The sequence below is a fragment of the Onychomys torridus genome, chromosome 18 (genome assembly GCF_903995425.1).
Source record: "Onychomys torridus chromosome 18, mOncTor1.1, whole genome shotgun sequence".
Taxonomy (NCBI): domain Eukaryota; kingdom Metazoa; phylum Chordata; class Mammalia; order Rodentia; family Cricetidae; genus Onychomys; species Onychomys torridus.
Window position 1 is genome coordinate 63,660,794 of NC_050460.1, and position 15,532 is coordinate 63,676,325.

General features: G+C 43.7%; 1 protein-coding gene across 1 annotated transcript in view; it reads left to right on the plus strand.

Annotated features, from left to right (window-relative positions):
- Fkbp5 (FKBP prolyl isomerase 5) overlaps positions 1-15,532 on the plus strand; it is an 85,344-nt gene that overhangs the window by 34,886 nt on the left and 34,926 nt on the right. Inside the window, exons 2-3 of the mRNA XM_036168176.1 lie at positions 5,478-5,603; positions 9,265-9,409. Of these exons, the coding sequence (XP_036024069.1) occupies positions 5,499-5,603; positions 9,265-9,409 (250 nt within the window). The 5' untranslated portion in view covers positions 5,478-5,498. The remainder of the gene's footprint in view (positions 1-5,477; positions 5,604-9,264; positions 9,410-15,532) is intronic.

The following is a 15,532-nucleotide window of genomic DNA, read 5'->3' on the forward strand; positions in this document are numbered from 1 at the left end:
ATTCTAAGTAGTATATGCAGAAAGATGTGAAGTTATAGCCACAAAATTACAAAGTGCTGAGGAAAGTGAGCAATCATCGAATAAAAATCATGTAAAAATGAACATTACTAAGTTTAAGAAAGTCTCTGAAACAGAGTAAACAAAATATTGGCCATAGCTACTGACCAAATGGGGCTCTAAAAATCCCATCAAGGAAAAGCTCTCCCAACATGGAGCAGGAAGGACAGGACAGAAAATGAGAGAAGTGATGGTTCCAGCCACATCTGGCTGCACGCCGAGACCATGCAGCGTGCTCTGCCACCTGGTGCCCGGACACCACCTCAGCCTGGCCCCTCTGCAGTTGGAGTTCAGGCACCCACAGCATTTTAAAAGTTCCACACGTGATCCTAAGGTTGCCAGTTAGCAAGATGAGTAAGAAGCCTGAAGGATAAGCCCAAAGGTCTGACGTCTCTCCAGGAAGACTTTGGAGCAAGGGGGCCTGGGAGGATGGGAGGGAGGCCTGCAGGGCTGTCGAAAGAAGGTCCAGCAGGGTACTTCTGCTTATTAGAACTTCAAGCACTTTCGAAACACCGTCACTGTGGTTTGGGGGTTTCTAACAAGGAAGCCAGTTCTCACCTCCCTATTTGGTCTTCCTACCAACTTTTCTGTCACACTCGGGACGGTCTGGTGTAGCCACTGTGACGCGAGAGCAGCATCAGTCCTGTCCATGGGCATGGGGAAAGCTTGAAATGGTTTCTCATTTGGGAGGCCTAGCCATTTGGTCAGTGGGCTGCGGTTTTCAGCCCCTGTTGATGAAATGCTGCTTGTCTTCTCATTGTTAGGTCCTGTCTCAGGTGCTTGCTGACCAGCACTTTGGAGAGAGTCCTTATCTGGCGCGTCCATAACAAGGAGAACTGTGTGTTCCCTTTCTGGTGCACTGGGAAGCAATCCCCCCCCCCCCCTTAGCTAGTGCAGTACAATAAGCTGCTTTATCATGAATTAATAATAGTGCTAGGTAAGGGTGACTTTAAATCCAGAATGAACCTAGGACGAGGAAAGAACATTAAGACTCCATTAAGAGTGTACTGAAACTTCTTCAGTTTGCCTTAAAGGGTTTTAGGAATTGTCCTGTCTTTTTTATGTAACACAGAAAGTACAAAGATTATTTGATTTGTTTGCTTACAAAAACCTATACTTCTAGTAGCCTAAATGGAATGCATGGGGAAATATTTGGGAAATTTAGTTTATTTCTTTATTCTTTAAGATTGATCTGGCTTTGAAACCTAGAAAGGGTTTGTTTTCTTGTCCTGAGGATTCCTGGTCCTTCTCTTCACACGGACTCAGCAGTACTGTTGGGAGCCGTTCTCTTAGATTTACAGTGCTCGCATTCCTTCAGTGTTGAATAAGTTCTCTTGTCAAGACGGCAGTTCCAGAGCCAACCCACGGGCTTGTGGGGATGGGATGCTTATTTGAATAGCGAGGCAAGTTTTTCTTTTCTCTTTTATTTTTAACTTAATTATTTCTCTTTTGAGAATTTCATATATGAATAATGTATTTATACTATTTCTCCTTTATTTCCTCCTATGTCCCTTCTCAAATCCATACCCTTATTCTCAAATTATTATTGTTACATGTGTGTGTGTAAATTTGTAAATACAATCTGCCCAGGTCAAATGGCTTTGCTCATATGTGGTTAGGGCTGACCTCATTTTGAGAAGGTTTCATGTGGCTGGGCCTGTTGTTCAAACCCTGGATCCCCCTGCCTCCACCTGCAAGTGCTGGCATTGTGGTTAGTGCGTGCTGCCACCGCCAGCAGCACCTTGCTGGAGAAAACTTTTTTCCTCTTTTTTAATTCGTTCATTAATTAGTTTTATGTTTACCTGCATGTATGTTTGTGTCCTGTCTGTATACAGAGACCATGGAAACCAGAAGAGATCTCCTGGAACTGAGTTACAGATGATTGTGAGCCACCATGTGGGTGCTTGGAATTGAACCTCAGTCTTCTGTGTGCTCTCAACCACAGAGCCATCTCTCCAACCTTCCAGTTAAATATTTTAAAAAATTTTTTAAATTTTTTATGCATTGGTGCTTGACCTGCATGTTATTGTGAGGGAGTTGGATCCACTGGGATCCAACAGTTGTGAGCTGCCATGTGGGTCCTGGGAATTGAACCTGGGTCCTTTGGAAGAGCAGCCAGTACTCTTAACCACTAAGCTATCTCTCCAGCACCCCCTAGTTAAATTTATTTGTTTGTTTGTTTTTGTTTTTCAAGACAAGGTTTCTCTGTGTAGCTTTGCGCCTTTCCTGGAACTCACTCTGTAGCCCAGGCTGGCCTCAAACTCACAGAGATCCGCCTGCCTCTGCCTCCCGAGTGCTGGGATTAAAGGTGTGCGCCACCACCGCCCAGCTAAATTTTTTTTTTTTTTTTTTTTAAGAAATAGCACACAAATAATATATACCTCTCACCACATCACTGTGAGGCTGTTTGTCTGATTGTTTGCCACAGAGTTTGGTTGTGACTCATGTCACCTCTTAAAAGGATATTGCTCAGATGGGGTTTCTTAAACTGTTCCCATTTGTGACCCCTTTTTACTCAAGAAATTTTTTTTTTAAGATTTATTTATTTATTATGTGTACAATGTTCTGCATGCATGTATGCCTGCAAGCCAGAAGAGGGCGCCAGGTCTCATTAAAGATGGTTGTGAGCCACCATGTGGGTGCTGGGAATTGAACTCAGGACCTCTGGAAGAGCAGCCAGTGCTCTTAACCTCTGAGCCACCTCTCCACCCCTACTCAAGAAATTCTTATGCAATCCCAAATATATAAAATAGGAACACATGTTGAACACTTATTGATAATAAGTCATTAATAGTTTATTTTAAAACAATCTTTGGTGTACATATGTTTTTACTGCTTATTAAAGATGAAAGCAAATATGCATGCCAACAGATGGATGTGCTGCTTTGCTGCACTCCAACTCAAAGATAGACTGATGGGATATTACATGCTGAGAAATGGCAGTAGGAAAATAGTCAGTCCCCGTTGTATGTCCCTAAAAGCAGAAAACTTTGTATGTGCAGCAAAACCCTGCTTGGTCATAGTGTGTGCAGTAGCCTCCAGTCTGAGCCAAGGGGTTACAGCAGTACTGTTGGGATTACCTGGTATGATGGCATACACAGTTATGCACACATGTGTGCTCAGAACCAAGACCTCAGTAGAGTTTCATAACATGGCATGGCCAGCACTGACAGGACACCTTGAGTTCCTTATGAATTGAAATTTAAACAGATTTGGGGCCATTGTGCATTCAGAAACCATTACTGCTGGTTAGTTTTTCTCTACACTACTCAGTTTTGGGGTATGATGCACATCACCCGGTAAAAGCTTTGCTGGGAAGGTTTTTTTCTCCTTTCCTGGTGAGCAGTCTGGGGTGGTTCTGGGGACCATTTTCTCAAGAACTTCTCGCCTGGAGTTTTTAATTTTTCCAGTGCTTTGGTCATGTGTTCTGTTGATAGAGGTCTGTGTATCTGTGAGAACCTAAAACATACTTCCCATGGGTACTGTCCGTGACCTGCTCCCACCAGTACTTAGAAGGCCATCTCTTTCTGCTGTTTGGTGCTTCACACAAGTTCCTGAGTGTCAGAAAATATGTCACAAGCCTCGGGTTTCCAGAAGCTTGTCTGGTTTTCCTTATTATCTAGTCCAGCATCATGTAGACTGGGTACTGAACTTTCGTTCTTTGTTTGAGAACAGTTTGTTCTGGCCTTTCACTACCCTGAGACAAACATTTGGACCTTTTATTCTGGTATAAACTGTGCTAGAAAATCAAGAATGGGGCTGGGCCCTTGGATTTTGGTGTTGTCTTTGAAGATCTTTCGGCACAGCAAGTTCCTCACACTGCAGACAACTTAGCTCTTTTGGAAGTGAGTTGAAACACTGCAGTTTAGTGTTCTCGTCATTAGCTCTAGCAGTAGAATGGTTTTTCACAGCGTAGAAGTGGTTTTGACTGTGAACAGAGTGCCCAGGAGTCTGTTCTTACCTAATGTGGAACAGCTTTAGAAGTGGTCAGTTCTCAGCTGGGGTTTGTAGTGTCCTTAACCTCAGGACCCAGGAGGCTGAGGCAAGAGAGTGTCTATTTGAGGCCAGTCTGGGCTACGTAAGAATCTGTTTCAGGAAATTATGGCTAATTTTTCGTTTTCCCCGCTCAGTCACGGAACAGTATAAAATTAATCGTAGCAGTAGTGTTTTGGTTAGCCTTTTAATTACTGATAATAGTATTTGGCCTTGCATGAAGAAGTGTCAGGTGACATTGGCAATAAGAGCTACTCATGTAGCCGGGGCGGTGGCATACACCTTTAGCCTCAGCACTCGCAGGCAGTGGCAGGCAGACCTCTGTGAGTTCAGAGGCCAGCCTGGTCTATCTACAAAGCAAGTTCTAGAACAGCCAGGGCTGTTAAGGCAGAGAAACCCTATCTTGTTCTCTAGTACCTGCTAAAGACTGAACACGAACATAACCCATGTTCTCAAAGAACCTTAAAATCTACCAGGAATGCCTCTTAAATACCAACATTCAACTAAGAGCCAAGGAAGGAGAAAAAAATGGGCAAAATGACTCGTATGCACATAGTGGAGCTGGCCTGTGGGGGAGAAGGCTATCAAAGTGTGGGTGTGGGGAAGGACTTGCTTAGATTGACCTGTGTGGTGTGTGCAGAGAAGTAGCAGAGGCTAGATCTGAAAGACAGGTCAGCATCATACTGTGAGAGATACATTGAGTGCTGTGGGAAAATGAACTTTGTTCTCTCCTTTTGTGTGTGTGTGGGGAATGATTTTGTTTTGGTTTTCTTTTTTTTTTCCTTGAGATGGTATCTCATGCCCCAGGCTAACCTGGAACGCATTATGTAATCCAGATTGGCCTAGACTTTGCAACTCTCCTGCCTCTACCTCTGAGTTCTGGGATTATAGGCATGAGCCACCACACCCAGCTCCTAAAACCTCATTCTGTAGTTGTTTGAAGTGAGCAGTGGGAAATGTAGTCTTTGAGAGGGTCCAGAGATGACAAGCGCTTGCATTTTTGAGCTATGGCTCTCTGCTGTTTCTGAGCTCTTATGCCACTGATGCCTGCCTGCCTGCTAACCTGCTGTCTTTAGCAGAGCGCCTGGGAAGCTCTTAGTTCTTTCAGAAGACATGGCTGTAGGAGAAGGGTGCTGTAGCGTTGTGAGAGGGCAGCTTCTCCCTGTGTAGTTGTGTTAGGGAATGTAATTACCAGCAGACCCGACTTGTACTACCCTCTAATCTAGGACCAGGGCTAGACGGGAAATGGAAGAACTGGGTGATGTTTTATTTACCTGTCTGATGACATCAGTACATGCGCGCAGCAAATACTTGTGTTATTACTTCTGATGTTTTAACTCTAGTAGTCTTATGTAAGCTCAGTTCTCGGGGTTTCAGGTGCATTAAGAAGTGATATTTCCCTGAAGAAAATACCCTTCTCTTGGCAGGTTTTCTACTTTTAAAGGACAATGACTACTGATGAAGGCACCGGTGACAATGGAGAAAACCCAGCGGCCGCCCTGGTTGAACAGGGAGAAGATATTACCACCAAAAAAGACAGGGGGGTACTAAAGGTAAGGCCACAGCGGTGTGACCGTAGGGAGATCTGCCGTGCGGAAGGAAGATGGAGACTTCATCCAGCCTTTTTTGGGGAGGGGAGGGTGGCTGGTGTTTTCAAACTAAAGCTAAGTAGCAAACACTAGAGCTCAGTTCACATCTGTCTTCATAACGGGCTGTTCATCCCAGATTGTAAGTGCCGCTGAGGCTGGGCTGGGTAAAGTGACGAGCCCTGGTCACTCACATCCCAGGCCCTGGAGAACAGCCCAAGTTACTTGATTCCAAAAGACTGCATCCTTACGTCAGCGTGTACATGTGAATTGCTGTTTTAATGTGCTTATGGGTGTACTGAAGCTATAGTGACTGTACTAGGGAATTTGTAGAGGGAGAGCAGAGGACTTAGGTTTTATATACAAGTACTGTTTCGGTGTGTCATGATGGAGGAGCACAGACAATATGTATTTGGGTCATCTTTCCATTTATTTAAAGCACGATAAATGCTTTTTCATTTTGTATGTGTGTTGCATGCATGTGTGCACACATATGCATGTGGACTTGCCCTCTGTCAGCATATCTTCCTCAATCACTTCTCCACCTTATTTTTCTGCAAGACAAGGTCTTTCATCAAACCTGGAGGCTCCTGTTTTGGTAAGGCTGCCTAGCTAGCCAGCCCCTGGGGTCCACTCGTCTCTGTCCCCCATCACAGACACACTCTGTCTGTCACCATCAGGTTTTTACATAGGTCCTGGGAATCTGCACCTGGGTTCCCCTTGCTTGCTCAGCATGCACTTTACCCCATGAGCTAGCTCATCAGACTCCTCACATGTTTTCATTTTCATCTTAGCAACAGTGTTATGGAGACAGTACCCTTTTAATAATGGTGGTACTGGGGATAGTACTTAGGGCCTCATCGATTCTAGACAAGAGCATCACCAGCTCTGTATTTTTGAGACAAAGACTCACTAAGTTGCCCAGGCTGGCCTTGAATTCACACTGTAACCCAGGCAGGTCTTGAACCTGCCATCCTCCTGCCTTAGTGTCCTAAGTAGTTGGGATTGTAGGACTGTGCCACCAGGGTATGCCAGATTCTCCCATTTTATAGGTGAATTAGCTGAAACTAAGAGGTTAAATGACTTAAACACATTAACTAGTTGTTTGTTCCACACTGTTGTCATACATGTTTTATGTAGTTATTTTTTCTCTGATGAGCTTATTTTGCATATTCTCAGTGTTCCTGCCAGGTGGAAATTCAGCAGCTCTTGTGTCAGCACTGCTGGATGGTTCTGTCTCTCCTTGCTAATGTGGAAGCCTCTCTTGTGTGCTGGTCTCCTGAACGTCCATGGATTCCTGTTGTCTTACTCTGTACTGTCAGTCCATGGTGTCCTCTTCCTGGGCTTCTCAGCCTTGGAACTCTAATTGCTCACCCAGAGCTCCAGGAAACGTCTCACAACACTGGAGATTTTCCAGGCTGTCTGCAGCATCTCCCACCTTCTCTCTTCAGTGTGTCAGATTCAGAGACCTGGCCTCTGAGGTCCCTCAGACCCTGTGGATTCTGTAACAGAGTCCTGGGTGGTTCATAAAAGAGGTGTTTGTTTTGGCTCACAGGTCTAGAGCCCGAGAAGTCCAAGAACATGGCACGCCTGCATCTCCTTGCTTCTAGGAGAAAGCAGATGCAGGTCACTGTTCATTGTAGAAAGCAGAAGGACGGCCAGGCAGTCTGGGAGGCAAAAATAAGGAGTGAGCAAGATTTCTACAACTTTTACGATGAACCCAATCCCTCCACCAGGAGCTCATACAAGCAAGGCATTGATTCCACCTAACTGCCTACTTCCCTCTTGAAGGTGTCGTGTCCCAACACTGGCCCAGTAGCAATCATAGCTTTAGAGAGGACAGATCATATTCATGCTTTATCCAGACCACAGCATCCCTCCACTAGGAGTGTACATTGCTGCCCAGCCTGCTCAGAGCCCTCTAAATAAACAGACAGTAAACTGTAGTCTCCTTTGTTCTAGGGAGTAAACCTAAGAACAATGAATTTTAGGCTTACTATAAATGTTTGTGGTTTGAAGGTCTTGAGGTCGTAATGTCTGTTACTGTCTAGATCCTCCAAGCCACCATGGGGCTTTTGGTGAAGATTCTGTGAGTCTGGCAGCTGTGACCTGGAGCATTTGTTACCCCCCTGGGTTGTTTTCTGTCTGTAAATTTATAATAATGCTAATCAATCAAAAATAAAAGTTTGGGTTTGTTTGTTTGTTTTTTTTTTCAGATTAATTAAGACTAGATTTTTGTCTTTAGGGCAACTTAAGACTTACACACAAGTTTCATCTTGCTGGGGAGACAGACACACACAGGAGCACACGTGCATACTGCACCCCCGCTCCAGAGTGATGCTGTAGCACCTATTTCCATTGCAATGGCCATCTGACTCCCACAGTCCCATCCCACGTGCCGGGGTGTTCTTAGTCGTCCTAAAGTGCAGGTCCCACCGATGACCGCTTAGTGTCATATGCAGCTTAGGGACCAGAGCCTCTCCAGGATTTCATACAGGTTTTTTAAAGTGCTTTTGAATTTTTTCTTTTAAGGCCTGGAAGAGGCTGTGTGGTAGTGGGGCACACATTTTAATTCCAGCACTCAGGAGGCAGAGACATGCAAGTTCTGTGAGTTTGAGGACAGCCTGGGCTACACAGAAAAACCCTGTCTCCAAAAAAAAAAGGGGGGGGGGATCTTAAGTTCACGGTGTTTGTGTGAGGTGGGGCTTCAGAGACACATCCCCAAGAGTTTAAAAGCAAGTAATTATATATGTGAAAAATCAAACTCTTCCCAAAGAGGATGTTATCAGATGTTAACTATCTTATGTACCACTGAAAATGGCCCCTTTTTAACAGATGATTGACAGGCTAATTGTACCACCACACTCCTGGATTGAGTTTTCTTTTTCAAGAATTGACCAACTGCCTTAGCAGTTTGCTCAGCCAAGAATAAAAAAAATTCTGAATTTTACGATGGCTAAATATTTTTCATTTTGGAGTTTTTTGGGTTTTTTCCCCCCTTTTTTCTTCACTAGAAAACAAGTTACTTGGTATCATCCAAGTCTAGATTTTACGGATTATTCAAATAATGGAAGTGTAACCTGTTACATCAGGGTGAATAGCCAAGTAGAGTCATGGCCTATCTTTAGAAAAGGAGGGAAGTAAATAAGCCATATCTTTGAAGCTTTGCTGTGGCTGTCTAAGTGGCTGTTTAAGAAGACCTGCAATCTTTTTGGCCCAGTTCAGTTTGTGGACTTTCATCCTGCTCATCAGCCTGTGTTTTGAGAGATTTTAGCATCAGAGTGTGGGGCATTAAACCAGCCAGCTGAGGTTAATTCTGCTTTGTTTTGTCTCAGATAGGGTTTCACAGTACATCTGTATAGACCAGGCTGTCTCCTGCAGTGATCCATCCTTCTACCTCTGCCTCTGCGTAATTATTTTGAGAGAATGTTGCAGTGAGTAGTAATATTAAATGCACTATGAAGGGTTAGGAAAAGACAGTTTTCTGAGAGAAGAAGGAATGAAGCCTTGAGGAGCCAGGGTGAATTTGCAAATCTGTCTGTGTCATGTGGAGTAGCCTGTGTGGCCTTTTAATTCTTATGTAAATAAAAAGCTCCTACATTTTTCCCCTTGTATTTGTCTTTTCTAGATTGTCAAAAGAGTGGGCAGTAGTGAGGAAAGCCCAATGATTGGTGACAAAGTTTATGTCCACTACAAAGGAACACTGTCCAATGGAAAGAAGTTTGATTCCACTTACGATAGGAACGAGCCGTTTGTCTTTAACCTTGGCAAAGGTAAGAGGTGATTTTTGCAATGTCGCTTCGATTTGTTTCTATAGAAACAGTGGAGCCTATCCCTGGCAAGTGTGGCTCACAGATCCCTACGAGTCTCTGAAGTCCTTTGGGATCCATGATATCAGTTCATTTCTAACAGGACGAAGAGGATGCCTTTATAACTAGCTGACATTTGCACTGACAGACTAACACCTGCAGAGACACAAACTGCTGGTGCCTTAGTGTGAGGCAGGGCAGGGGAACCGTCTCCCTTACGGTTTACACCGAGCGGGGTGTCTGGGTTTACCCCCAGGCTTGATGAGTCAGCAGTATTGCTCTTACTAACCTTGGTCTTGATTCACATAGTGTTGCTGCTGTGTGGAAGAACAGTCAAGAACAGAGCCCTTCTGTATGCCCCCATCTTCAGGGAGCCGCTGCTTTTGTAGTTGGGACCTGAGGTAGCTTAGTGTTTTTCATGGAACACCAATTGAAAGGGCAAACTATGATTATTCAGACTTAGCAGGTTTTTCCTGAAATTGAATGAAGTAAACCTGCCACTTTAAGGAGCACAGCTAAGAATGTTTGTGCCATTGCATTTTCAGGTGAAAGTGTTCAGAAATTTCTGTCTGCTGTGCACTTACAGCTTCCTGAAACGTAAGACTTTTCTGTGAGAGCAGTGGGTATTAATGAGTGTGATTTTCCTGCTGGACAGTGAAATTTGTCACTATTAGAATATCTTCCTAACTCAGTCAGATATATGAGGTCAAGTGTGGACCATTCAAAGTACAAGCTGGACCAGAGGTTTTGGCACGAGACAGTGTGAAGAGACCTTTGGTGAGCTTTCAGATTCCACATTGCAGCTAACCTTTTGAACCTCTCGTCCAAACACAGTCACCTGAGAATCTGTGACACTGCTTTCCTGCCATTTCCTAGCTCTCTGGGTTTGCACTTCTCCTGCCTCTTCAGTCAGAAGTAAACAAATGAATTCATCTTGGCTTATTTTAAGTGAGACACATTCCACTTTTATATCATTAGAAATGACAGCTTAGGATTGGGGTGTAGTTCAGTTGTTAGAGTACTCCCCTGGCACCCCTAGCCTGAGTTTGATCCTTTGGTATAGTGGTACAGGCCTGTAATCCCAGCACTCGGGCAATTGGAGGCAGGAGAGTCAGAAGCACAGTGTGGTGGTCAGTTGACTATAGAACAAGAAACACCAGCCAGGCATAGATGCACTCATCCCAGCAGCTGGGAGGTATCCTGGTTAGGGTTTCTATTGTTGTGATGAACACCATGACCAAAAGCAAGTTGGGGAGGAGAGAGTTTGGCTTACACTTCCATATTGTAGTCCACCACTGAAGGGAGTCAGAACAGGAACTCAGCAGGGCAGGAACCTGGAGGCAGGAGCTGATGCAGAGGCCATGGAGGGGTGTTGCTTACTGGTTTGCTCCTCATGGCATGTTCAGTCTGCTTTCTTATAGAACCCAGGGCCACCAGCCCAGGAATAGCACCACCCACAATGGTTCAGCCCTCCCTCATCAATCACTATTTAAGGGGGAAAAAAAAGAAGTTCCATGCTAATTTTGGGATTCTAGTTGGACTTTAGTGTTTTATTTTGAGACATAGTCTTCTGTATGTCCAGGAACTCACTGGCTGTCCTGGAACTCACTATGTAGATCAGGATGGCCTTGAACTCACAGAGATCTGCCTGCCTTTGCTGGAATTAAAGGCATGTGCCCCCACACCCAGCTGGACATTAGTATTTCAAATAGAACTATTATGAACCTAACTATAAAATTTTCATTGAAAGAATGCATCATGTACAGCAGAGTGCTGCATCTCTACACTGCTTGTGTGCCCATTGCCTCTTCTGTACTGTCTTTTAGACTCTTCACTGCAAATAACTGTGTGCTATTACTATAGACTACTGTATAATGTTGAGATAAAAGTAATAAAGTAATTCGCACCATTGTGTAGATCGGCCTAACATTGGGTATTTACTATTGTTATTACATCAAAAGATTATTGGCTGGCTTTAAAGTTTTTACTGCAGTTACAATAAAAACTATTGTAGTGGCCTATGTCATAACTCTCCTTACCGCACAGGCATATAAACCTTCTAAGCAATGCTTAGCCAGCCTCTTTGTCCTGTGAAGTTGGGAAAGAAAAACTGTATCAGTCTGTGCCCTAGTTGTTACCACCATGGAGTGTGGTATAGGATGAGAGGGGGAGATCGCGTCCCTCATGGGTTTATCATTATTTTTGTTTGGGGTGGTGGCATCCAAATTCATTCTCTCTCAGAAGCGTTCTTTCTTGATTATAAAGTACTAAATAAAACCAAGCAAATACTTTCTTAAAGTTTCTTGTCTATCTGTGTCATATTTTGGTGTTTAGAAAAATTGAATGTCCAATTTTCCCAACATTGTCATTGTTTAAAAGACTTCTTTTTTGGGGTTGGGGATTTAGCTCAGTGGTAGAGCGCTTGCTAGGCTCAAGGCCCTGGGTTCTGTCCTCAGCTCTGGGAGAAAAAAAAGACTTCTTTTTTAAAATAGTGTCTTTTGTCTCCTTTGTTAAAGATCACTACGTATACAACTTTATATTAAATATATCCTTGCATTTAAAATATGAGTATATTTAGAATCTGATAGCATGAAAGTGTTTTTGTTTCTGTATGGAGACAAGTACAAAGAAGTTATGTGTGGTGTTTGTCCACTTGTGTACGATGACTCACCCATGACTCAGACCCCGGGTAATGTTTCTGAAGTTTCATCAGACCTTAGGTGTGAAACAGCCCAGTCCAGGTTTAAGAAGAGTCCTCAGCATGTGCCATGTGCCTGCTCCACACCAGCTGCTTTTTCCTGGGAATGATGTGTTGTAGTTTGTAGAATTTGTAAGAAGCAAACTGCAAGCTCTTGCTTAATGATATGGTGGAATTCATGTGTACTTTGAAAGGAGTATTCTGTTTTATCTCATGATGCTAATCCTGAAAGACATTTTATACCAGGAAGGACTAAGTGTGTAGCCAGTGTCAAGAGCTGTTTGTGGTTTAGCCATGTGCTCGTTTGGTTTCTGCTGGGCTCTCCTCACTCCTGTGTGAATGTCTCATATGTTCCCTTTTACAGGAGTGCACTAGTTGTGTAAAGGAAGCTTATGCTCTAAAGTAGTTCTCTTCCTTCAGAGGTACTATACCACTTTCCTGCTATTTAGATTTTTACTATGCTTCTAAGAAAGAATGAATCGGACCCTTACCATGCATCGTATGTAATTAGTGACTCAATGTGGAATAAAGACCAAAGCCTACAAGCAAAAACTGATACTGCCAGAAGCAAATACAGGAAAGGTTCCGTGCCGTTAGATTTGGCAGTAATTTGGGGGAAATAACAGCACCAAAAGCTAAACACAGAAGTTTAAAAACATTTTCTCTGGCTATGGGATACAGTAACTGATGAAAGGGTCTACAGAATGGAGAGAAGCCCCTCTGAAGCACATCTAAGAAGGATCTGGTCTCCACAGTGTACAATGTGGAGTATGACATGCTCAGTATGACAAATAGTCTTAAAAATGGAGGAAGCTGGGGCAAGGTCACACATGCCTGCCATCCAGCCACTCTAGAGGCTAAGAAAGGAGGATTGCTCTAGCCTAGGAGTTTGAGTCTAGTGTCAGGAAAGCGACCGTACAGTGACCAGTTACTAGGGAAAGATGCTCAGCATCATTTGCCACTAAGAGTGCAAGCCAAGTGCAGGAGGGTGAAATACCTTACATACCAGGGTGACTGCTGTTTAAGAGATGGGGAGAAAGAAGAACTGACGAGGATATGGAGACATGAGAACCTTTCTGCTCTCTTGGAAGGTAGGCTGATGCCACCTGTGTAAAAAGACGTATCCAGCACCCAGGAAGCAAAGTAACAGAGCTCCAAGTTCGAGGCCAGCCTTGTCTACAGAGTGAGTTCCAGGACAGCCAGGGCTACACAGAGAAACCCTGTCTCAAAAAACTAACAAACAAACAAACAAACAAACAGAAGAGGAGGAGGAGGAGGAAGAAGAAGAAATAATAATAATAATAATAATAATAATAATAATAATAATAATAATAATAATTAGGAGCTGACTGTTCTTCCAGAGGACCTGGTTCAATTCCCAGCACCCATATGGCAGCTCACAACTGTCTGTAACTCTAGTTACAGGGGATCCGACACCCTCACATAGACATAAATGTAGGTACAACAGCAGTGCACATTAAATAAAAGTAAATAAACCATTAAAAAACGTTAAAAAATTTAAACAAAAGACTCACCTATGAACCAGCAATCCACTTCTGGATAGGTACTCAAAAGAACACACATTTACAGCGCATGAGTCTCCCTGATCAAAAGTTGTGAGCATCTGAAGTGTCCATTAGCAGGTGACAGACAGACATGTGCTGCAGCCAGACAGTGTCAGCAGGTGACGGACAGACGCTGTGGTGCAGCCTGACAGTGGGTTATGACTCGGTCTTAAAGGAGAAGGAAAGTCTGGCACATACTACACCAGTGATCAACCCCAAAAGACATTATGCTAAATAAATAATCCAATCACAAAAATGCTTACTAACTCCACTTGTATTAAGTGTCTATAGAGTGGCACATTCAAAAAAGCAGAAAGAGTGGTTGCTGGTGGCTGAGCAAAGGAGGCAGTGGGGTGTGTGATCAGGTACCGAGTCTCAGATGGCAGAATAAGAACATTCTGGAGCTGAGCTGCACAACATTGCTTGCAGATACCTTGAATGGTAGAACTGGACCCCAGTGAGCAGACAGAACTGGTCCACACTCTGTGTCCACGAATAACCTGGACGTTGGTCCTTTCCAGCCACAGACTACCAGGAGCACTGTGCAGTTGAACATTGGGTTTGATCCTTTCTAGAGAGAACCATAGAGTATCTGAGGATGTATATCAGAAAGGGCGTTGATAGGATTGGGGCTATTGTGTGATTTGGGGGAGTTCTGAAAAAGCAGGGATTTGCTCTGAATTGGATAGTTAGGATGTGGGGTGGTCCTGTGTGAAAATGAAGATTTCTATAATACTAGAATGACCCACAATAAGATGCAATGGTCAGTCGCCCATGTCAGCCAGGAGAGGGGGCTGTTTGGTATTTTGTAGGGTGCACAGTGACCTTATTTTTTATCCAAACTTACATGAAATTTTTAAGTGTTCTTGTTTGGTCTGGGTTTATGGTGGCTATATAGTGACCTCATCTGATGTTGGTGTTTTATGAGCTTATTTACATCCAGTGGGAGACCAACATGGCCTTGATGTGAGCCCCAGGCCAACACGGCTACACGGAGAACTAACTGCATCTCAGCACTGGCAGGCGCCAAGGACTACATTTTTAATTTCTCTTATTAAGAATTATCTTAAACCTAACTACCTATGTGTACTTTTTTCCAAGTATATTGTTTCATTAGATACATAAAATTAATGTGTAAAAAGGAAAAGAAACTTGTAGGATACTCTAGAAAGATTTGTTATGAGAAATGAGGTAGGAGCTGGGTGGTGGCGCACGCCTTTAATCGCAGCACTCAGGAGGCAGAAGCAGGCAGATCTCTGAGTTCGAGGCCAGCCTAATCTTCAAAGCGAGTTCCAGTACAGCCAAGGCTACACAGAGAAACCCTGTCTCAGAAAACTAAATAAATAAATAAATGAGGGCTGGTGAGATAGCATGTGCTTCAGAGCCTGTGATCGGAGTTGGATCCCCAGGACCACATGGTGAAGAAAGAATACCATTTCCCACCAGTTTTTGTGGCTTTCATATGCACACACAATAAGTAAAGTAGCACGTTTAAAAAGAAGAACGAGGCTGAGTGGTGATGGCGCACACTTTTGATCCCAGCACTCGGGAGGCAGAGTCAGGCTGATCTCTGTGAGTTCAAGGCCAGCCTGGTCTACAGAGCGAGATCCAGGACAGGCACCAAAGCTACACAGAGAAACCCTGTCTTGGGAAAAAAAAGAAAAAGAAAAAAATCACCTTAAATGTGTTTTGTTGTTGCTTAAATTCTCTGTTGTTTCCCAAACAGTTGAAGACTGCTTACAAATGAAACATTGTTTGTTTGTGTGTTTATTATGTGCAGTGATGTTCTGCCAGAATGTAGGTCTATGAGTATGTCAGAAGCCC